General features: G+C 55.8%; 1 protein-coding gene across 11 annotated transcripts; it reads left to right on the top strand.

The window, feature by feature from the left end:
* On the top strand, positions 217 to 17486 carry DDR1 (discoidin domain receptor tyrosine kinase 1). Of its 11 annotated transcripts, none has more exons than XM_018038865.1 (20): positions 2146 to 2161; positions 2734 to 2823; positions 3591 to 3768; positions 6557 to 6683; positions 6774 to 6876; positions 7095 to 7323; positions 8669 to 8816; positions 9079 to 9187; positions 9684 to 9870; positions 10082 to 10328; positions 10845 to 10940; positions 11063 to 11214; positions 12012 to 12177; positions 12912 to 13022; positions 14065 to 14309; positions 14482 to 14609; positions 14779 to 14994; positions 15443 to 15677; positions 16230 to 16379; positions 16492 to 17486. In XM_018038865.1, exons 4-20 carry the CDS (start codon positions 6599 to 6601, stop codon positions 16630 to 16632), a joined length of 2748 nt encoding a protein of 915 aa, XP_017894354.1. In that variant the 5' UTR covers positions 2146 to 2161; positions 2734 to 2823; positions 3591 to 3768; positions 6557 to 6598; the 3' UTR covers positions 16633 to 17486. The 11 variants fall into 11 exon arrangements, with proteins under 11 accessions (XP_017894350.1, XP_017894351.1, XP_017894358.1 ...); XM_018038864.1 differs by lacking the exon at positions 2146 to 2161 and adding an exon at positions 2182 to 2407; XM_018038863.1 differs by lacking the exon at positions 2146 to 2161 and adding an exon at positions 2190 to 2485.

Genomic DNA, 23266 nt, shown 5'->3' on the forward strand with positions numbered 1-23266 from the left:
CAGGCTGCTGCCGCTGCTTTCTCCCTCGCTGCCTCGAGGCCTCCCTTCGCCTCCCTTTGTCTGGGGTCTTTGTCTGTGGTCCCTGCGGTCCACAGTCCTCGGCCTCCCCTCCCTTTCTCCCTGGCCTGGCTGCTCCCTCCCTCTCTGCGGGGGCTGGGAGGCTCGGCGAGGGGAGCGGGCTGCGTTGCCATGGTCACATCGAAGCCGGCCGCAGCTGGCCCGGGCAGCTGCTCCTGGGGCTCCGGATGGGCGGACAAAGCCAGGCGGCCTTGGCAGCCCCAGAGCCGGAACCCCAAAGCCCTGAGACGGGGGGGACTGCAACCCAGGAGAACCTTGAGCTGGAGGTGAGAGGGAGGAAGCCAGAGCCCAACCGGGAGGGCAGGAGGGGGACTGCCGCTGGGCCCTCCCCTCTCAGGGAGGGACCGGGCGGTCCAGGCTGGAGGTGTGGTGGGAGGAGGGGAGTGCAGCCGAGCCCACGGGGTGGGGAGGAGGGAAAGGATGGGGAACAGAGTTGGGGCCGAGGTGTGGCAGATGGGCTAGGGCTAGGCTGTTTCCAAGGGGAGTTCTGGGACCCTCGTGCCCTGACACCCGAAGGCAGATTCGCTTCAACCTTTGGAATTGGGGCCCCTGTCCCCCTAGTCTGTCCCTTAGTTTTCCCTTCCCATTTCAGCCCCTTACTCTTCTCTTCTCCCAGGTTCCTTCCTTTCAATCCCTATGCTTCGGTCTTCCTCTTCTCCCATCTCTGGGTTCCAGCCTCCTCTTTTCCCCTTGGTGTATCTGCTCCCCTTTTGAGGAGGAGATACTCTTCTCTGTCCTCCTCTCTGAGCATCCCTCCCACCCTTTCCTGCCTCCACTCCAGTTCTCTCGCTTGCCCAGCCCTTCTCCCCAAACTCTGGTCTTCCCATCTTCTGCTGAGCGCCCTCTGTCTTCATTCTCCCTTTCTCTCTCCGATCCCCAGTTCCCCTCTACCACAGCCTAGTTTATCCCCTGCTCTCAGAGCTCTCTTGCCGCGGCCTCGTCTCTCTCCATCCCCCAGGCTGCCCACAGCTGAGCTCTGTCCCATCTTCCTCCCTGTGCTGCATCCTCTCTTCCTCCTCCTCTCAGGCCTCAGTTTCCCAAGTGGACTTGGTGGCATCAAGGCCTGTCTCACACTCCGGGCCTTCTCCACCCCCTCTCCCTGCCCCCCCACCCCCCAGAGGATTCTCTCCCCAGCTGCTGACCCAGCCTGCTTGTCCCAGAGGCAGCTGCCTCTCCCAGGAAGGGGACAGCAACTTGTGTGGAGGGCCCATCCTCTCTCTCACTGGTCCTGCTGGGCTTCCCTGTAGTGGCCCGGTGGTCTGCAGGCTGGAGCTGCTCTCTCCTACGTGCCTCACCTCACATTTTCCCCAGCTGTTCTTCCTCTTTCCTGGGCAGCAGGAGGCCATTGGCTTGAAGGGGCGGGAAGCCCGGAATGGAAGGACATGGAGGGAGGAGGGGTAGAGGGTCCTCTGGGGGCTCAGGAGGACATGGGGGCCTACTGGAGTTGGGAGTGATTCGGGAGATGTGGGCGGGCTCTGGGGACCACCGACCGCTGTGTGGATACACTAGGTGTGTGGATACACTCGGTCCTGGGTACTACTCTGGGGGCCTGGATGGCAGGGACTTCCCTCTCTGGCCCCTGAGAGTCTCGGCTCAGAGCTTTGCATTCCAGCCGGCTCCAGCCCCCTCTCCGCTGTCACTTGACTCCACTGGGCCCCAGTCCTGCATCCCTCCCACTCCTCTAGCTCTGGGCTGGGATGAGGTGGGCATCACCAACTAGGAATGTCTCCTGGGGACAAGAGGGAGCAAGGGTTTCAGGAGTCTATGGTTTCTTTGACTCTCTGCAGTGGACTCCTCGGTCTGGCACCACCATGCCACCTGGCCAGGGTCAGCGTGCGCCTGGGGTGTGGAATATCCCACTGGGGTGTGAGGGGCTGTGGCCCCTTCCCTGAGGGATCTGGCGGCAGCTCAGCCCGGCTGCCCGCCCGGGGCTTCCCGGGAGCAACAGCCCCGGGAAGGAGGGGCCTAGAGTCCACCCAGGTGAGGTTACTCTGGAAACCTTGGCCCCACCCCCGGCGGGCCCCACCCCCGGCCCGGCCTCTCCGGGCCCAGATTCCCCTGCGGCCGACTCTGGAGGGGGAAGGTACGCCGGGGAACCCTGGGGCTTTGGTGGGAGGGGACAGACAGGCAATTCTACCGGGCTGTCTGTTAGTGAGTCCCTTAGCAGTTGGGGTTCCCGAAGGTTTGTGGGTTGACCTGGGGTTGGAGTACGTGCCCATGTGTGCCTTCACCTCTCCCAAGGGCCCGTCTCTTCCTGGTAGTGCCCTTGTGTACTTATCCAGGACGTCGTGTTTCTTTCTTGGGACTGTTGTCTGGGTCTGCACGTAGGGTGAGTTTCTGTCTACTTGCTGTGAGGTGCAATGGGGCAGAGATCTGCAGTGGCGTGAGGCCCTACCCTACCCTGCAGGTGATTGGCAGGTGTGGGGGGTGGAGAGAGGTGGTGGGCCCCCGGTAGCCCCTGAGCGGGGTGGAACACCTCCCCGCACAGCTCTTCTGTCCTGCCCACCTCACCCAGCAGCTCTCTGCTCTTTCTCTCACTGGATCTGTTTACTCAGTCTCTTGGCACCCAGCTTCTCGGTACCGCTCCTTTTTGACTGTGTGATTTTCTCTTTGCCTCCCTGTCCTCCTCCTCACCCCCGCTGCTCACCTGTCCAGGCCCGTCCTTGCCAGCGATCAGACCCTCTGACCCACCTGCCTGGGCCTGAGGGGGCCCTACCCTGAGGAGGACGCAGAGGCTTTGAGCAGGTAGCCAGGGGAACCAGGGCCTCGGAGTCTGGACGCTAGGGTCCTTGAGAAAGACTGGGAAGGGCCTTGCTGGCTTGTGGGGAGGGACTGGAAGGTGGAAGTCGAGGAACGGGCTGGGAGAGGTGGAGCTGGCTCTCAGGCTGGGCTGGGGTGTAGAGGAACGGAGACTCAGAGCGGTCAGAGAGAAGCCGAGGCTGGTGATGTGAAAAGAGTAGGTCTAGGAGGCCAGGTTGGACAGGTGAGCCCCGCTCCCTTCCCCCAATCAAACTCCGGGCAGCGCCGGGCCTGTGGGAACGCGCTCCTTCCCTGTGCCCTGGGGCTGCTCCCCTTCACCTCCCTCTCTAGGAACTGAGCCCAGAAAAGGGGGGTGGGTAGGTGGAAGGGGGGGGCCATCCCGTCGTGGGGGCAGGGAGTGTGGGAGGCCCTGAGCGGTCCACAGCTGGCCCTCCTTGCGGCGATCCTCCTTTGTGGGGCTCCGGGGGCTGGGCCGTGGGCGGGTGGAGGGAGGTGGGCGCGCCGAGCTGGTTACCTGGGGGAGGCCGCGGCGCGCGGGGGAATGCGGGTGGGCGTGGCGGGGCGGAGGGGAGCGCGGGGCCGGGAGGGCGGCGCCGGGCGTGGGAGCGGCGGGCGGGGACTGTCCGGCCCGGGCGGGGGAAGGGAGGGCCGCGGCCCGGGCGCGCGGAGAGCCGGCGGAGCGGGGGAGCGGGGAGGGGGAGGCGGCGCCTGGGCTCGAGCCGCCCCAGCCCTGGCTCCTCTCCCCGGAACAGGCCCCCGACAGCTGCTCGCGGGAGCCGCCTCCCGACACCCGAGCCCCGCCGGCGCCTCGCGCTCCCGGCTCTTGGCTCCCTCTGCCTCCCCCTCCCCGCGCCCCGCCGCCGCCGCCGCCGCCGAGGAGGCCCCGCTTCGGGGTCGGACGCCCGGGTCTGCGGCGAAGAGCGATGAGAGGTAGGGAGAGCGGCGGGAGGACCCCGGCGGGGGGGAGGGGCGAGGGCGGCGGCCCGGGACTCCGGGGGCGCGCGGTGGCCCAAGGATGAGGGCATGGCCGGGAAGCAGGACGTTCCCTGGCTGGACTTGGTCGTCCAGCGTTGCTAAGTCAGTCCCTGCCCGCCTCCCCAGCGCTCTGGCTTACTGCCTGAAAATGAGGGCAGGGGGGACACCCCTGACCTCCGAGAAAGTGTGCTCCAGTCTTGAGGAAGGACCCCCTAACTCAGTCTGGAAGGAACTGCACCCCAGGAAAACAGGTGTCCCCACCCCCACCCCCCATCATCTCCAAGCTTTCTGGAGAAGTGGGCCTGTCCTCCCCCTGGGCCAGTCTCTGCGGGCACCTACTCACTGTTAAGCCTGCTCACCCAGCCAGCTCCCAGTTGGGCAGCCTGGCCTCAGCCCAGCAGAGAGAGGGCCTGACACCCTAACCTGCCAGCGACAGGCACTCATTCACGCTGGATGGTCAGTTGGTTCTGCCAGGAGATACTGTCATTGCCCAGTGAGCACCATCCTCAGTGTCCATCCCCTACTCTGGTCTCCTAAGTGGGGAGGGAAACCAGGGGTTAGCTCTGTGTCTGGCACACTCCTTCCTTTCCAGCCTTCACCCTACAGGTCCCCTGCTGGGTGGACATTCCTTTCCAGCACTTCCACCCCCAGCCAGACTCACTGTTGCTGATGGCACATAGGCGTGCCTGGAATTGAGTAGTACAGTGAAGACAGGTGAAAGCTGAGCCTATGGGAAAGTAGAGAAATGGCTTTTTCTTATTGTCACTCCAGCCACCCAAGTTTCCTTCTGTTCCCCAGTCTCTTGACTTCCTTATGGTCACCTTGAGTATTAGTGGGTAGGCTCCAGTTCTCTTGGGATCCTGTGCCCAAGGACCCAAGTGTGTGTGTCTCACACTGTCCTCTGATCATAGGAATGTGTCCATCATGTCAGGTTCACAGGGTCGGAGGATGGCTAGTCACTAAGTGGACTTGTAAGAATGCAGAGGTGTGGATGGAGCTGATGTGTGCACAAGTGTCTGCGTTTGCCCTGCGGTTGGGGGGGATGTCTGTGTGTGTAATGGATTTATGAGACTGTCTCTGAAAGTCTATGAGACAGAGTTTTGTGTATGTGTGTGCGTGTACCCTACATCTAACCCCGGTGTTTACATCTGGCTCTATAAGTTTGAGTGACCACGTGTGTATATGTGTGTGTGTGTACAGAGCTCTGTGGGTATTGTCTGCAGTGGGGGTTGGGAGAAGAGGGTGATGGGCTTGCAGCAGAGTGTTCCAGCCCTTGGCTTGTAATTGGTTGTGATGGGGTTGGGAAAGGTCTTCTGGGCCTGTCCTTGGTGCTTCTGACCCAGTGGAGAGAAGTGGGGTGACAGGGTGTCAGAGAACAGATTGCCCCAGACGCCTCTGTGCATTTCTCTGCTTGGCTCTGTGCCCTGCGCTTCGGAGCCTGCTCTGTTTACCTCTTGCTTTGTGTTTCTCGCCCTGTCTCCCCCTGCCTTCTTTCCTCTGTCTTTGTATCTCTGCCCCAGGCTCCTCTTGCTTGCTCCGTCTGGCTGCGATGACTCATCTGGGGTAGGCATGAAGGTTACTCAGGGGAACAAGGGCCCCGCTGTTCCCTGGGGAGGTGGGGGGTGGAGAACAGCACCCAGGAACGCCAGGCTGCCTGCCTGGGGCTCCAGCAGTCTGCTCTGGGTGTTGGCTCCCCGACCCTCAATGGACCAGGTGTGATGCTTCTGGTTCCAGCTCTCCTTTGATAGCTGGGTCCCCCCACAACTCAGTAGCCCCTCAGCTGCTGCTGCAGCGGAGCTGTGGGGTCTCAGCTGCCTCTTACATTCCTGCCCTAGAGCATTGTGGGAGCAGCTGGAGGAGGACAAAGGGATGGGGGAGTGTCCCCCCACTCCTCCTACCTCCTGGGGTGACCTGGCTTCCCTGTCTTTAGAACCGCCCTCATCTCCAAGGCAACTCAGCCTTTCCCTCTGCCCTGGGCTCTTCCTTCTGAGGCAGCCCTCTTCAGAAACTGGGAACTGGGGGAATAGGATGTCAAGATCTTAGGAAGGGAAAGCAGAGCAGGTAGAGGGGATAGGAGGCTTGGGGCCTGATGGCAGAGAGGGTAAAGGTCGGAGGGGTGGCGCTAGGAGTCCCAAAGAATTCCACAGCCTGGAGAACTGAGTGCTGACCTCTGCTGGGAAGAAGACAGGTCAAGATAGTTTGGTCTGGCTCTGGGCCTGGGACTGAGGCTGGGGAGGGTAGGTACCTGGGTTCATAAGGAGTTGTAGTTGAAATGGTTTTCAGGGGTGGGGTGGGACAAGCTGCCTGGGGCCCAGTGAGGAAGAGCTAGGATCCTTGAGCTGTAACAGGCACAGGTCACCTGGGGATTGCGTTAAAATGCAGATTCTGATTGTGTGGGTCTGAGAGTCTGCATTTCGCCCAAGCACCCAGATGTTGCTGAAACTGCTGGGTCAGGGGCCAGCAGGGCTGTCGCGGGCACGGAGATTGGGAGATGCTGGGGTCCCCCACTTGTTTGAGAATTCTGGTCTCCTAAGTGGGGAGGGAAACCAGGGTTTAGCGCTGTGTCTGGCACACGGGGAGCATTCTAAAAATACCGCTGATGCTGTTAAACAGCGACTGTTGTGGTCATCTTGCTGCAGTTATCCCCAGAGCAGCCCATTCTGTGTCTCTCGGGTTGTTGGCCGTGAGCCAGTCTCCCTGATTGCCCTTACACTAACCTCCCCTCCACTTATGTCTCTTGCAGAGATGCTGCCCCCGCCTCCATAGGCCCAAGGGATCTGGAGCAATGGCCCCAGGGGCCCTTTCATTTCTACTGCTGCTGCTCTTGGTGGCAACTGGAGATGCTGACATGAAGGGACATTTTGACCCTGGTGAGGAGACTGGCTGTTGGGTCCCTGATGGATGGGGCTTGGGAGACTGAGTTGGTGGCCTTGACCTTCCATACGCCTGTGTTCACCCAGCCAAGTGCCGCTATGCGCTGGGCATGCAGGACCGGACCATCCCAGATGGTGACATCTCTGCCTCCAGCTCCTGGTCAGACTCCACCGCCGCTCGCCACAGCAGGTACCTGGCACACCTGGGGCTGTCCCAGAGGGAAACCCCTGGGGCTGCTGCTTGTGCTTCCAGCCCTCTGACCAAGTCAAGAGGCTTCTGAGAGGGCCAATGCCAATGGCAAACTACCCTACCCCCCTTAGTTTCAAGTGTCTGGGTGGGGATTAAATGCTGGAGACAGAGGCAGACCTAGGGCCAGGCATCCCCTGTGACCTCCTGCCCCCTCCCAGGCTTGAAAGCAGCGACGGAGATGGCGCCTGGTGCCCTGCAGGGCCGGTGTTCCCCAAGGAGGAGGAGTATCTCCAGGTGGACCTGCGGCGGCTGCACCTTGTGGCGCTGGTGGGCACCCAGGGACGGCACGCGGGGGGCCTGGGCAAGGAGTTCTCTCCCAGCTACCGACTGCGTTACTCCCGGGACGGCCACCGCTGGATGGACTGGAGGGACCGCTGGGGCCAGGAGGTGAGGCTGGCGGGGATAGCTCCGGAAGGCTGGGTCCCCTCTGTGCCCCAGCTGTGCGCTGTACACTAATGACTCTGCAGTGTGTGCCCTCTAGCCTGGGCATCTCCCCTGAGCTCCATCAAGTGCTGCAAACCTGACCACTTCCCACCTAGATGTGTAATAGGCTTCTCAAACTTACCATAAACTTCTCAGGCTGAACTTGATCCCCATTCCCACCCCAAACCTGCTCCGCCCCCAGCATTCTCCAACTCAGGAAATGGTACCACTGTAAGCTAAGATGCTATCCCCGATTCCTCTTTTCTTCCCATCTCCTACTTTAAAGCATCAGCAAGGCCAAGTCTGTTCTGCCTCCATGATATTTCCTGAAATCTACTCATTTCTTAGCACCTCCATCTCTACTGCCCCAGGCCAGGCCCCACCATCCCCTGCTTAGACGAATGCAGTAGTCTCCAAACGGCTCTCCTTGCTTCTTTCTCTCCTGAAGTCATTTTCACCTGGAGGCTACATCCAGGGTGCCTGAGAAAATGCCAAGCAGATTCGTCATGCCTGGCTCGCTCCCTCTGCTGGCTTTCCTCCCCGCCAGCACAAAAGCTGAGCTCCCTCCTGGGTGCAGAAGCTCAGCCCAGGCTGGCTCTTGTCCACACCCCTTAGTCCTCTCCCTGTTCATACAGGCCATGCTGGTTTTCTTGCTGTTCCTGGAACACTCTAGGGCTCACCCCACAGTCTCAAGACACCTTCACTTGCCAGTCTCTGTGCCTGGAAAGCTCTCCCTCCCCAGCTGTGCCCAGGCTTTCCTCCTTCCATTCAGTTCTCCCCCAAGATATCATCTCCTGAGAGCCTTTTTCAACTCCCCACTTCCTGCTGCCTCTTGCTTGTGTAGCTGTCTCTCCTCCTGGACTCTCAGTCCTACAGGGGAGGGATGGATGCTCACCCCTGGAGGCTGTGCCTGGCTGGTGCAGAGTGAGTGCTCAGCCAGTGGCTGCTGAGTGAACAGAGGGATTGGGATGAAGGAAGAGGGAAGCCAGAGCAGGGGTCCAGAGCTGCAAGGGCCTGGGTAGAATCCGGGCACAACAGGATGAGTGGAGCCAGGCAGGGAAGGGATGGGAGAGCTGACGCTGGAGGTCAGGACAGACCATCAGGCTGGGAGTGGTGTCAGAGGGCTCTGCTGCAGCCCCTTGTCTTACTGAAGGCCCAGCTATACTCCACTGCCCCAGATGCTCGGTCCCACCCTTTGTGGGTCTCTCTGTGGGCCACTGTGGGCTGGGCCAGGAAGCCGCTGGTGGCTGGGAAGTTAGATCTGATCTGGAGCCTCCTTCTCCCATCTATCCCATGTCCTGGCCCACAGGTGATCTTAGGTAATGAGGATCCTGGGGGAGTGGTGCTGAAGGACCTTGGGCCCCCCATGGTGGCCCGACTGGTTCGCTTCTATCCCCGGGCAGACCGGGTCATGAGCGTGTGTCTGCGGGTGGAGCTCTATGGCTGCCTCTGGAAGGGTGAGTGTTCAGACCCCGAGGATTCATTCCTGTCCTGGGGATGGGGGAGCGGGGATGGGGAAGCGAGGTGTCCAGGATCCTCTCTCCTGTTGGGAAGCTGTCCCTATGAGTGAGGAAGGGACAGGCAAGCATTGCCTCTGCCATGCCAGTGGCCTATGGCAGCACTTGAGAGAGGGGTCTGAAACCCACCCAGGCCTGACACGGGTGGGGGAGGGAGGCTAGATGTTCTGTGCCCCTAACGCCCCTCCTACCCCCACCCCAGATGGACTCCTGTCTTACACGGCCCCTGTGGGGCAGACGATGTACTTATCTGAGGCCGTGCACCTCAATGACTCCACCTACGATGGATATACCACGCACACTGTTGGCGGGTGAAAGAAGCGGGCCCCGCAGGACACGGAGCCTGGGGTGGGAGGGTGGACGGGGTGGGATGGGGCAGGGGTTTGGTTAGCTGTCTGGGCAGGGAGAGGGCGGAACTGCAGAGAGGGATGGCTTGGGTGGGGCCTCCAGGGACAGGACCAGGATTGAGGGGTAGCAGGGTGACCACTAGCTCATGTGATACTTGGTGCAAATTAGGAAAAGGCGAAGACACTTAGCTCCATTGTAAATTGTCACAGTAAATACACACATCGTGGGTTGAGCGGTGTCCCTTAGAGGCGGAGCCTTCGTGTAGCATGTGACTGCAAGGTGCTCCACCCCGCCCTCCTCCCGGGGTGTGGAGAAGAGAGAGCTGTGTGAGCTTGGGACGGGGTCGGGGGTTGCTGGGCCAGGCTAGCCAGACCACTGGGAGGCAGGGTTGTAGAGCACCCAGACAGGTGACACTTTCTTCTCTTCCAATCTCTTCTTCCTCGGCCCCCTGCTTGCCAGGCTGCAGTACGGAGGGCTGGGCCAACTGGCAGATGGTGTGGTGGGGCTGGATGACTTTAGGAAGAGCCAGGAGCTACGAGTCTGGCCGGGCTACGACTATGTGGGCTGGAGCAACCACAGCTTCCCCAGTGGCTACCTGGAGATGGAGTTTGAGTTTGACCGGCTGAGGGCCTTCCAGGCCATGCAGGTGGGTGCAGCCAGCTCCCAGGGCAGGCTCTGAGACCACGCTGGGTTCCCTGGGGTGCCTGCTTGGGCTCTCCTTGCCTGAGGGCCTTCCAGGCCATGCAGGTGGGTGCAGCCAGCTCCTAGGAAGGGCTCTGAGACCAGGCTGGGTACCCCGGGGTGCTCACTTGGGCTCTCCTGGCCTTGACCTTGTGTCCCTCCTCCCTTTCCCCCAGGTCCACTGTAACAACATGCACACGCTGGGAGCCCGCCTGCCCGGTGGGGTGGAGTGTCGCTTCAAGAGGGGCCCGGCCATGGCCTGGGAGGGGGAGCCCGTGCGCCATGCTCTGGGGGGCAGCCTGGGGGATCCCAGAGCCCGGACCGTGTCAGTGCCCCTGGGCGGCCGCATGGGCCGCTTCCTGCAATGCCGCTTCCTCTTTGCGGGGCCCTGGCTACTCTTCAGCGAAATCTCCTTCATTTCCGGTAAGCCCCTGGTCTCTGCCCAGTTCCAGGCTTCTGGGATTGCTAACCTGTAGTGACCCCAAATAGTCATTCTTGGCACCAGCTTCTCCCCACAATCCAGCAACTAAAAGGTTAACACCTACCACGGCCACAACCCTTCAGGATCCTATCCTACTCCCCTTCCCAGTGGGCTTCTGCTACACTGAGTATCAGCCCTGCAGCCTGTTTAGTTGTTCAGTTGTGTCTGACTCTTTTGAGACCCTGTGGGCTGCAGCCCACCAGGCTCCTCCGTCCATGGGATTTCCCAGGCAAGAATACTGGAGTGGGTTGCCATTCCCTTCTCCAGTGGTTCTTCCTGACCCAGGGATCAAACCCTGGTCTCCTGCATGGCAGGCGGATTCTTTACTGCTGAGGCACCAGGGAAGCCCTGCTCCCGCTTCTAACCAAACAGCAGGTCATTCCTTGGCTCTCATGCATGTGGGCCTCCCTTTGGTTGCCCCCTTATCTGACTCCCTCTTTTTTCTCCCTTCTCTCCAGATGTTGTGAATGACTCCTCCCTGGCTTTGGGCGGCACCTTCCCACCAGCCCCCTGGTGGCCACCCGGCCCCCCTCCCACAAACTTCAGCAGCTTGGGTGAGCTGCCCTCGGGCCCGCTTAAAGGCGTGTGGGTCCTGTGCCACCAGTCGTCCCTGGGGCCCCCACAGCATGGGTGGGGGGTTCTCCGGTGGTCCTGACCCTTGTGCTCCCCCCGCCAGAGCTGGAGCCGAGGGGCCAGCAGCCTGTGGCCAAGGCCGAGGGGAGCCCGACCGCCATCCTCATCGGCTGCCTGGTGGCCATCATCCTGCTGCTGCTGCTCATCATTGCCCTCATGCTATGGCGGCTGCACTGGCGCCGGCTTCTCAGCAAGGTGGGCAATGGGGGGATGGGTGGGATGTGGGGGCAGATAGTGGGACTCCCATGTTAGTTCAGGGTCCAGCAGGGACTACAGAGTGCAGTCGGATGAGAATAATTAGAGGGAGGCTTAGTAAGGAACCCACGTCGAGAGACATGGGCAGGGGGTATGTAAATCAGAAGTAGTGCAGTTCCTAGGGCCTGCTCACTGCAGCACTGCCTCCATCCCTGGGCCTGTGGGTGAGAGGAAGAGGCAGTGACAGGAACCCAGGAGGAATCTAGGAGTGTGGAGAGGGCGCCTGAGACGGGCAACGGACATAGGTGCCAGGAGGCAGCTCACCTGGGTCCATCCCTTGGGGCGAGGCTGGGAGGCTAAACACCCTGACCTCACTTCTTGCCTATTCTCCAAACTCCTGCTGGGGCCCCTCTCTGGCCAGCCCAGACCCGGCCTGCTGATGGGGCCCACACATCAACCTCTTGGGGCAGAAGCCCAGTGGGAAAAGGTGGCGAGTGGAGCTAGAGGGGCGACTGGAAGAAGTGGGGCACACTCCCACCCCTGCCCACATCTTCTGGGCGAGAGTCCAGTGGTGGTGATAACGTGTTAAAATTGATAGTTGTGAACTGGTAGGATTTGGGTTGGAACCCCATTGTGGTACTTAAATGCACCGGAGCCTGTTTCTTTGCCGGTGAGATGGAGTAATAGTAGACACGATACAGGCCTGTAGTGAGGACTGAAGGAGGGCGCATGGGTAGAGCAATTAACAAACAGCTGAGCAGTGGCTGCGCTTAACATTTCCTGTTCCCCATGACAAGGCCGAGCGTAGGGTATTAGAAGAGGAGCTGACGGTTCACCTCTCTGTCCCCGGGGATACCATCCTCATCAACAACCGCCCAGGCCCCCGAGAGCCACCCCCTTATCAGGAGCCGCGGCCTCGTGGGAATCCCCCCCACTCTGCTCCCGGTGTCCCCAACAGCTCTGGTAAGACCTGCCTTTTCCCAGTCCCACCTCCATCCTCTGCCTGTCTTCCTAGTGTATCCTTTCCTCTCTCCTTTACCGTTCCTTTCTTTTCCTTTCCCAGTTTCAACTCATTTTCTTATTTCTGTGTCCCTGGTCCCAGCCCTCTACGTTACTCATGTCCCTACCGTATAATTTCCCTCCGGAATTTCCCACAGTTCCCAGTGCTCTCATCCTGTTACTGTGTCGCCCACACACCCCAGTCTCTTCTCATTGTGTCTTTCTGGCTCCTCTCCTCTCCTAGACTCCCCATGTTCATTCTGTCCGTCTATCTGTATTTATATATCCATTCTGTCATTTTTCCATCTGTTTGTCCATCCATCCATATATACTCATGCATCCATTCGTCCATCCATCATCCGTTCATTAGCCATTCATCATCTGTTTGTTCTTTTATCATCTATCCATGCACTCACTCTCCATCCATCCACATATATTCATCCATCCATCTACCCATCCACCCGTCATCTGTTCATCCATCCATCACCTATCCGTTATCCAGCACTCTCCAAATCCTTGTTTTACACCGTCTCTCTCAGTATATTCAGTCTCATCAGCCCTAGTCTTGCCCTGTTCTGTGTCTCCCTGTCTGTCTAGCCTTGAGTCTCATCCCTCCCCCTTGTCTCCCCCCGCCCACCCTCTGTCTAGCCTTGAGTCTCACCCCTTCCCCGTGTTTCCCCCCCTCCTTCTCCCGACAGCGTTGCTGCTCTCCAATCCAGCCTACCGTCTCCTTCTGGCCACTTACGCCCGCCCCCCTCGAGGCCCGGGCCCCCCCACACCCGCCTGGGCCAAACCCACCAACACCCAGGGTAAGCCCCTCCACCCCTAGGCTCTGCCAGGCTCCTGGTACCTCTACTGGGGCAGGGAAAGTCCTCAGACCTTGCTCTCCCTCCTCTCCCGACTGTGGCCTCTTCTGCTCTCCTGAGCTCCCATGGAGGAAGCTTTTATGCCCATAGTACTCTTCTGCTGCTGCTTGCTCCTTTTTAAGGCCGCCCCCTTGAGCTGAGGAGTAGAAAGCTCCCTGGTTCTCAGCTCGGTTCCCCTCCTCCTGTCACACCCATCTCTTGAGCTCCCAGAGCCAGAGGAGGATGCGGTGGTGGCTCCAGCCTCTCTGTAACCCCTCCTTCACTCTGCCCTCTCTAGAGCTGCAAGGAGGCCCTCTCCCCCATGTGTCCTCTCTCTGCTCACGCCCCCTCCCTTCCGTCTGCTCCTCCTCTCCCCTGTGTTGCCTTCTTGTCGCCCCTTCCCCAGGGCTAAGCGGGGACAGCTCTGCTTCCTCTCCTGTCTCTAGACTCCATGTTGTGCAGGCTGGGAGGCACTGTTCTCTCCCTCCATGTGCCCCTGTCTCTCCTTGTCTCTGAGCTTGGTGTGTTGGGCCAGGGAGGGTTTGGGTAACCATGGCAGAGAGGATGAAAGGATGCAAGCAGGGGGTAGCCCAGCAACATGAATGGCAGTGGCCGGCGGTGAGTGGGACAAGGCTTTGGAAAATGGAGAGTCACCAGATGGCTGGGACCATCCTTCTAGTGGTGGGTAGAGGAATTCCACTTTCAGCCAAGACTTTTTCATGGTCCTGGACTGTGCCAGGATCCCTAGAGAACATGAGTTCATGACCTTCTTTGCTTATCCATTTCCACTGCCTTGAAAGCTCTGTAGCAGCTCTTATCCCATGCCAGCGCCTCCTCTGTTTTGAGGCTGCTGGGTGGAATACCAGGAAGTGGAGGGTAGACCCCGTCTCTCACCTACCTGGGAGGCAGGGGATGAGGCCTCTGGGCGGTGGGGGATGTGGAGAACCTTGGCTCTCAGGGGCTGTTTTTGATGCCTCTTTCTGTCTTCTTTCCCTCACCCCTCCAGCCTGCAGTGGGGACTATATGGAGCCTGAGAAGCCAGGTGCCCCGCTTCTGCCCCCACCTCCCCAGAACAGCGTCCCCCATTATGCCGAGGCTGACATTGTCACCCTGCAGGGCGTCACCGGGGGCAACACCTATGCTGTGCCCGCGCTGCCCCCAGGGGCAGCTGGGGATGGGCCCCCCAGAGTGGATTTCCCTCGGTCGAGACTCCGCTTCAAGGAGAAGCTTGGCGAGGGCCAGTTTGGGGAGGTAAGTAGGATTCCTCTCCAGCTGTCTGCAGTGTCTGCCTCTCTCTGGGGCTGCATGCCACAGCCAGGCCTCCCCTTGGCCAGGAGCCTGTCCTTGGTGGCTGTGTTGTCCCAGTGGGCCCTGCCACCTTGGTGAACCTCGAGGCTCCTAGCAAATCGCCTTCTTCCTCTAGGTGCACCTGTGTGAGGTAGAGAGCCCTCAGGATCTAGTCAGTCTTGACTTCCCCCTCAGTGTGCGCAAGGGACACCCTTTGTTGGTAGCGGTCAAGATCCTACGGCCAGATGCCACCAAGAACGCCAGGTGAGGACCAGGGATGGCGTCTGGAAGGTGAAGAGTGAGGAGTGATCAAGAGGAAACCTGGAACAGTGGGGAGAGTGGCTGGGGGCTAGTGAGCAGGGGTGCAGGGTGCTAGTTTAGAAACTGCAGGGCAGCCCCTCGCTGTCCTGCCACCTTCTCCCTGCTTCTCCAGGAATGACTTCCTGAAGGAGGTGAAGATCATGTCGAGGCTGAAGGACCCAAACATCATCCGGCTGCTGGGCGTGTGTGTGCAGGACGACCCGCTCTGCATGATAACCGATTACATGGAGAACGGCGACCTCAACCAGTTCCTCAGTGCCCACCAGCTAGAGGACAAGGCGACGGAGGGGGCCGGGGATGGGGAGGAGGCCCAGGGGCCCACCATCAGGTACACACATAAGGGGGTCTCATCTGCTCCCCTCGCCCCAGCTCAGCAGGAAAGGGGAAGCACAGGGTGGGCAGGCAGGTAAGGTTCCAGGAGGGGGCCTGGGATGAGACACACGTGGCCGTGTTCATCTGGAACTTGAGGGGCAGGAAGGCGGGAGATGATGAGTGAGGGTGGTGCAGGTCAGGAACTGCCCTGTGCGCTCTCTCCCCCACTCTCTCTCTGCCCCTGAGTGCAGACTGGGCAGCATAATAAACATGGTGCCTCTTTGGGGTCGGGTGAGTGTAGAGAAAGGTTGAGTGGACCTCCACCTGGACTTTCCATCTCTGCCCCAGGAGGAGGGAGAACCCAATCCTGGGAAGCGGGCTCTCCTTCATCTCCCAGCAATCTGTGAGGTGGGCATGAGTCTAGGGCTGCCCCATGACCCTCTGTTGTCGGCTCCCGTACCCAGCTACCCGATGCTGCTGCACGTGGCGGCCCAGATCGCCTCGGGCATGCGCTATCTGGCCACACTCAACTTTGTGCATCGGGACTTGGCCACGAGGAACTGCCTGGTTGGGGAAAATTTCACCATCAAAATCGCCGACTTTGGCATGAGCCGGAACCTCTACGCTGGGGACTATTACCGTGTGCAGGGCCGGGCGGTGCTGCCTATCCGCTGGATGGCCTGGGAGTGCATCCTCATGGTGAGAGGCCCCTAGAGAGGCGGGCAGGGAGGGGAGGCTGGGGCAGCACTGACTGCCACTCGGAGCTCTGGGAACTCGTTCAGTCCACCTGCCTGCCCTGGACTGCAGTCTTCCTCATCATTAAAGTGAAAGTTTGGGCTAATGTTCTATAAGGTTTCAAGGCACTTGAGGAAACAAGGAGTTATGGTGTGATGGGAAGCAGTCCAGGAGCCAAGATCGAGTGTGAGAGATGGAGTCAGGGTAGCAGAGAGAAAGGAAGATAAAGAAGCTAGAGACAGACTGGGAATCAGGACCAGAAAATGGAAAGAAAGATGGATAGAAACAGGAAGAGGTGAGGCGAGGACTGGAGCAGCAGAAGGAAGGCAAAGCCAGAGGAGAGGAGTGGGCTTGGTGGGAAAGAGGGCCAGCTAAGGAGGGTGGAGTGTCGGGGGCGGGAGGGAGGGAGTGTGGTGGGTGGTGATGCTGACTGGACATGGGGTCCCAGTGGGGAGAGCAGGAGGGTCTCTGTTGTCTGATGGCTTTCTCTGCCTCTGTTGGTTTACCACACTCCAGGGGAAGTTCACGACCGCCAGTGACGTGTGGGCCTTTGGGGTCACCTTGTGGGAGGTGCTGATGCTCTGCAGGGCCCAGCCCTTTGGACAGCTCACCGATGAGCAAGTCATCGAGAATGCAGGGGAGTTCTTCCGGGACCAGGGCCGGCAGGTGAGAGCAGAGCGGAGGGAAGATGGGTCTGAGGGGCTGGGAGGCCCAGAGCCTGTCATCTTAGGGACTAAAGACCATTTGCCTGCCTTTCATCCATGCTGCCACAATGCAGGTATACCTGTCCCGGCCCCCGGCCTGCCCGCTGAGCCTGTATGAGCTGATGCTCCGGTGCTGGAGCCGGGAGCCTGAGCAGCGACCACCGTTTTCCCAGTTGCATCGGTTCCTGGCAGAAGATGCGGTCAACACAGTGTGACTCACAACACCCAGCCGCCCTCCTTGGGGAGGATTCAGGGGAGGCCAGTGCACTAAACAAGAGGAGCTTACGGCACCCCCACTCCATTCCCCCTCCCGACCTCCCTTCACCTCTTAGAGGCAGTGTGGCCGAAGGTGGGCTGGCCCTGCCAGGGAGCTGATGCCCTCCCTTCCCCGGACACGCTCTCATGCCTCCTTCCTGCTCCTCTCCTAGAAGCCCCTGCCGCCCACCCAGCTGGCCCTGTGGATGGGATCCTCTCTGACCTCCTTGAGCCATCCCTTGGGGGAGGCTGGGAGAAGATATAGGGCAGACACTGGACCTGGCCCACTGGCGCACCTGGGCCCCACTGGACAACACTGGTACCTGGAGAGAAGGCTGCTGCCCCCAGCCTCTCTCTCTCCGTCACACACTGGACCCCATTGGCTGAGAATCTGGGAAGTGAGGAGGACAAGAAAGAGAGAAGGGGGTTCCCTTGTATCTCCTCCTGGAATTGCCCTCAGCTTTGGCCTTTCCCTCCTCCATCCTCTGAAACACTGGACTTCGGAGTGATCCCTACCCCCACCCTTCCGCCTCCCCACCTCCCACCTGCCGTGTTGTAGCTAGAACTTCTCCAAGCCTGTATGTTTCTGTGGAATAAGTATTGGGATTAGGGGGGAAACAGAGAGCAATGGCCTGTGGCCCTGGGGTTGGACATCTCTATCGTAGCTGCCACATTGGTTTTTCTATAATCACTTGGGGTTTGTACATTTTTGGGGGGGAGAGACACAGATTTTTACACTAATATATGGATCTAGCTCAATGCTATTTTAATCCCCTGCACTAGGCAGGTAATAATAAAGGTTGAGTTTTCCACAGCTGCGAGTGGGCTTCTTGGGGTTTCGTCAAAATCTGCCTCCTGCTCCCCTGCAACCCATTTCCTTTCTTCCTTCCCCCCTTTTATCCTTCTTCTCCCTATTCCATTTCCTAATGTGTTTTGCCCAGCAGAGTGTTCTGTTTCTGCATAAGTCAGGCCCTTGCCTGTAGGACCTCAGGTCCCACATGAATACGGAGGTCTGCAGGAGGCCTAGAGGGAGGCCTGACCCATGGACCCCTTTGGCAGTCTGGAGAGGTCTACTGATTCTTCCTCAGAATTATGTTTTAAAACCTGTTTAAAAAACATTACATATATATATACATACATATATGGAATATATATACACATATACAACTATGACTACATGTATATAAAACAGGAAAGCAATTGAAAGTTGACCAAAATGTTAATAAGAGATATAGTAATGTGTGCTGCTTTAAAAAATACTTAAGACCTAGCAGCAGGTATAATAATTACTGATATTTTCAAAAAAGTAATGAGCATAAATGATACTCTGAGATTTCTACAGCTATAGTGGGATATGAAAATAGCCATGGTGTCTATCAGTGACAAGTCACAGGTACTGCTAATATACTGGGGCTTTTGCTCAGTCACACTTGGAGGAAATGCTAAGTTTCAGTTCAGTTCAGTTCAGTCACTCAGTCGTGTCCAACTCTTTGCGACCCCATGAATCGCAGCGTGCCAGGCCTCCCTGTCCATCACCATCTCCTGGAGTTTACTCAGACTCACGTCCATCGAGTCAGTGATGTTAGAGGATAATAAAAATAGAGGTGTAATTTTTTTCTTGCCGAAATTCTAGGAAACCCTCCCATGTCTTGGATCCCTGGGTCTGGAAGCCACAGATAGAGAATCCCTGGATTAGACTGATCAAGTGTGCAAATAACCCAACAGGTGTGAACTGTGAGAGCCAAACCAAGAGCATAAATGATCTCAGAGGCTTGGAAGAATGAGCCACAGCCACCAGGAAAATGTTTAACAAAGAGTTCAAATTTGGTTGGAATGAAAACAAAAAAATTCACTGCAAATATTGGAAAAGGCAGACCCATCTTGATGGCAGTTCATGTGAAATAAAGATCCTGGGTCTCAGTTGATGACATTCACAAAATGAGCTAACTGGATAATGGAGTGACAATAAAGATAATTTAATCTTAGGCTTGGGGTTCCAGGTCACAGGTCTCAGTCCTGCTGGAAACTACACAGGTCAGATCACAATGACCCACAATTTAAGATAAGCACTGACAGAACAAAGAACTCCCAAACCTCTGACCTTAAAAGTCTTAAGCTCTAGACCTATGCAATCACCTTGGGCTCATTTGAATTTAAGTCTCAGCAGGTTCAAACCTGCTGCTCATCTGTGTTTTTCTGACAGCTGCACAAGACAGAAACCTAGGGATCATCCTTAATCCCTTCGCCCCTACTCTCATCTCCCAAGTCCAGTCTACCAAGAAGCTCTGTTGCCTTTGCTTCCCCAATTCCCCTTAAAGTCATCATTTCTGTTTCCATCCCTATCGGGGCACATGCTACCTCCATCTTGCCTGGACCACTGAGTAATCTCCCAGGATCTGTTTCTGTTCCTCTCTGGTTTGTTTAAGCCAGTGTGATCTTTAGGCATGCAAATCTAAACCCACTCCTTTATTCCAAACCCTTTAATGGCTTCCCATGGGCCTCAAAATAGAACAAAATCTTTTGGGGCAAGTTTGCTCCCCTACCCCTACTTTGTGCACTACTGGCCTTCTTTCAGTCCCGCCAATGGACACAGTCCTTCCTGCCACATAGAATTTGCAGCTTGCTCTTCCTCCACCTGGAACATAGTTCCCTGGTGTTTTTGCCTTGTTAACTCCAGCTTGTCCTTCAGTAACGTTCCTTGACTTGCCCAACCAGGTCAAATCCCCTCTTGATGCTCTCAGAGCACATGACTCTTCTTTATAGCACTTACTACAGGTATGAATTTACATGTTTTTAGTTATTTTTTTAGAAAATAATGACAATGCTACTTACTGAGCGCCCTCTATGTGCCAGGCTGTTGTTCAATTGCTCAGTCATGTCCAACTCTTTGCCACCCTGTGGACTGCAGCACATCAGACTTCCCTGTCCTTCACTATCTCCCAGAGTTTGCTCAAATTCATGTCCACTGAGTAGTGATCCCATCCAACCATCTCATCCTCAGTCGTCCCCTTCTTCTGCCTTCAATCTTTCCCAGCATCAGGGTCTTTCCTGGTAAGTTGGCTCTTCACATCAGGCAGCCAAATTATTGGAGTTTCAGCTTCAGCATCAGTCCTTGCAGTGAATATTCAGGACTAATCTCCTTTAGGATTGACTGGTTTGATATCCTTGCAGTCCAAGGGACTCTCAAGAGTCTTCTCCAACACCACAGTTCAAAAGCGTCAATTCTTCGACACTCAGCCTTCTTTATGGTCCAACTCTCATATCCATACATGACTACTGGAAAAACCAGAGGTTTGACTAGACGGACCTTTGTTGGCGAAGCAATGTCTCTGCTTTTCAATATGCTGTCTAGGTTGGTCATAGCTTTTCTTGCAGGGAGCAAGCATCTTTTAATTTCATGGCTGCAGTCACCATCTGTAGTGATTTTGGAGCCCAAGGAAATAAAGTCTATCACTGTTTCTGTTGTTTCCCCATCTATGTGCCATGAAATAATGGGACCAGATGCCAGGATCTTCGTTTTTTATATGTTGAGTTTTAAGCCAGCTTCTTTACTCTACTCTTCCACTTTCATCAAGAGGCTCTTTAGTTCCTCTTCACTTTCTGCCATAAGGGTGGTATTATCTGCATATCTGAGTTATTGGTATTTCTCCCGGCAGTCTTGATTCCAGCTTGTGCTTCATCCAGCCCAGCGTTTCTCATGATGTACTCTGCATATAAGTTAAATAAGCAGGGTGACAATATACAGCCTTGATGTACTCCTTTCCCAATTTGGAACCACTCCATTGTTCCATGTCCAGTTCTAAATGTTGCTTCTTGACCTGCATACAGGTTTCTCAGGAGGCAGGTCAGGTGGTCTGGTATTCCCATCCCTTTAAGAATTTTCCACAATTTGTTGTGATCCACACAAAGGCATGAGCATAGTCAATGAAGCAGAAGTAGATGTTTTTCTGGAGTTTTATATCTTAGTTAATTCAACACAGGAAGTAGTTATTGCCATTTTGCAAAGAAGATAAACCTATGTTAGGTTAGCAATATGCCCAGGACAGCACAGCTGGGAAATGGAAAAACTGATGGCGAACAGCCTGGCAGCTCCTGGCTCTGTTCCTTCTTTCCAGCACACCTGAGGGGGTGAAGACATGAGCTCTCCATTACCCATCATAGAATGTTTTCATACACAGAGTGGATAGCCCTAGTCAGGGAGCTCTTTCCATAATCGCAGCTCCAAGGAGCCCAGGCTGACTTTCCTCTTGAAGGCCAGTTCTAAGAACTCAGACTGTGCTCAGCCGGATATCAGACCCCTTGCATCCCTTAAAGCAGGGCTCTCCAAGAGAACTCTGTGATCATGGTCTTCAACTGCACCATCTAATAGGTAGCTGCTAGCTACATGCAACTATTATTTGAAATGCAGCTACTGTGACTGAGAAACTGAATCAAAAATTTTATTTTAGTTAATTTAAATAGCCACAGGTGACTAACAGCTCCTGTTCTGGACAGTGCAGACTTAGTTTTCCCTACATTGTAGGGAACCATGATCCAGTCCACCCACCTCCCCTTGCTTGTTCTGATTAAAATGAAGCATATGGCCTATTTCAGTTTTACACACACATAAATGCTTACTTAAAAGATGGCACTGGACTCGGTGTGCCACTTTGTAATCTCCTTTTCTCCCTGTCATGATAGGTGGTCCACAGTTCAGGCCAGGAGGCAGTGACCTTCTCTGCAAGTGTTGCCTGGCATTCTATATTTCAAAGACCCACATTTTATCTAACCAGCTCCCAGTGATAAACATCTGGACTCTCTCCAATGTTTTCAGGCTACAACAACAAACACAGTTTAGTAAACATCTTTGCATGTATATCTCTCTACCCATGTGGAAGTTCAGTATGCTACCTTCCTAATGGGGAGTTGCTAGGTCAAAGGGTAATCATTAAAACCATTGGTACATATCGCCAAATTACCCTTAGAAGGGTATGCCTATGTCAACTTTCCACGAAAATATTATGAATATGGTCAAGTGCTCATGTATACTGAAGCCAACAGTGAGGTTGTCATTATTACTATCATTGCCAACTGGACATTATTTATTTAAATTATTTTTCCTTAATTAACAGTGAATTCTCTGGTGGCTCAGACAGTAAAGAGTCTGCCTGCAATGAGGGAGACCTGAGTTCTATCCCTGAGTTGGGAAGATGCCCTGGAGAAGGAAATGGCAACCCACTCCAGTATTCTTGCCTGGAAAATCCCATGGACAGAGGAGCCTGGGGGGCTACAGTCCATATAGCTGCGAAGAGTCGGACACAACTGGGTGACTTCACTTTCACTTTCAGTTAAGAGTGAAGGTGAAAGTTTCTTGGACTTACCTGGTGACTCAGCTGGTAAAGAATCCCCCTGCAATGCGGGAGACCTGGGTTCGATCCCTGGGTTGGGAAGATCCCCTGGAGAAGGGAAAGGCTACTCACTCCAGTATTCTGGCCTGGAGAATTCCATGGACTGTATAGTCCATGGGGTTGCAAAGAATAACTTTTTTTTTTTTAAGATGTATTTATTTTATTTTTAGCTACACTGGGTCTTTGCTACCCACAGGCTTTTTTCTCTAGTTGAGGCAAGTGGAGGCTATTCTTCATTGCGGTGCACAGGCTTTTCATTGAAGTGGCTTCTCTTGTTGCAGAGCACAGGCTCTAGTGTGTGGACTCAGTAGATGTGGAACACGAGTTAGTTGCTCTGTGGCATGCGGAATCTTCCTGGGCCAGGGATCGAACCAGTGTCCCTCGCATTGCAAGGCGTATTCTCAACCACTGAACCACCAGGGAAGCCCCAAGAATCACTTTTGAGAGTTTTTTCATTTGGTTACAAGGCTCTTGTGTTTATTCCATTTACTGTCTGTTATTTTTTAGTATTTCTATTATATTGTTTATTTTTCTTACTGCTTTTGAGTGATAAGCGCTCTTTGTATTTTGGCTATTTTATCCACCATTTCTTCCCAGATTATCAGTTCAGTTCAGTTGCTCAGTCATGTCCGACTCTGCGATCCCATGAACTGCAGCACACCAGGCCTCCTTGTCCATCACCAACTCCCAGAGTCCACCCAAACTCATGTTCATTGACTCGGAGATGCCATCTAACCATCTCATCCTCTGTCATCCCCTTTTTATCCTGCCCTCAATCTTTTCCAGCCTCAAGGTCTTTTCAAATGAATCGGCTCTTCGTATCAGATGGCCAAAGTATTGGAGTTTCAGCTTCAACATCAGTCCTTCCAATGATCACCCAGGACTGATCTCCTTTAGGATGGACTGGTTGGATCTCCTTGCAGTCCAAGGGACTCTCAAGAGTCTTCTCCAACACCACAGTTCAAAAGCATAATGATGCTACGGCTCTCAGCCTTCTTTATAGTCCAACTCTCACATCCATACATGACTACTGGAAAAACCATAGCCTTGACTAGATGGACCTTTGTGGCAAAGTAATGTCTCTGCTTTTTAATATGCTGTCTAGGTTGGTCATAACTTTCCTTCCAAGGAGTAAGTGTCTTTTAATTTCATGGGTGCAGTCACCATCTGTGGTGATTTTGGAGCCCCCCAAAATAAAAGATTATAA

The sequence above is a fragment of the Capra hircus genome, chromosome 23, assembly GCF_001704415.2.
Source record: "Capra hircus breed San Clemente chromosome 23, ASM170441v1, whole genome shotgun sequence".
NCBI lineage: Eukaryota > Metazoa > Chordata > Mammalia > Artiodactyla > Bovidae > Capra > Capra hircus.

What these genes read in the sequence shown, in the direction of transcription:
- DDR1 (XM_018038861.1), top strand. Translation starts at nt 246, where the DNA reads ATGGGCGGACAAAGCCAGGCGGCCTTGGCAGCCCCAGAGCCGGAACCC. An exon ending in GGGCCTTCCAGGCCATGCAG is followed by an intron (nt 9,871 to 10,081) that starts GTGGGTGCAGCC and finishes CCTTTCCCCCAG; the next exon opens with GTCCACTGTAACAACATGCA. An exon ending in CACAAACTTCAGCAGCTTGG is followed by an intron (nt 10,941 to 11,062) that starts GTGAGCTGCCCT and finishes TCCCCCCGCCAG; the next exon opens with AGCTGGAGCCGAGGGGCCAG.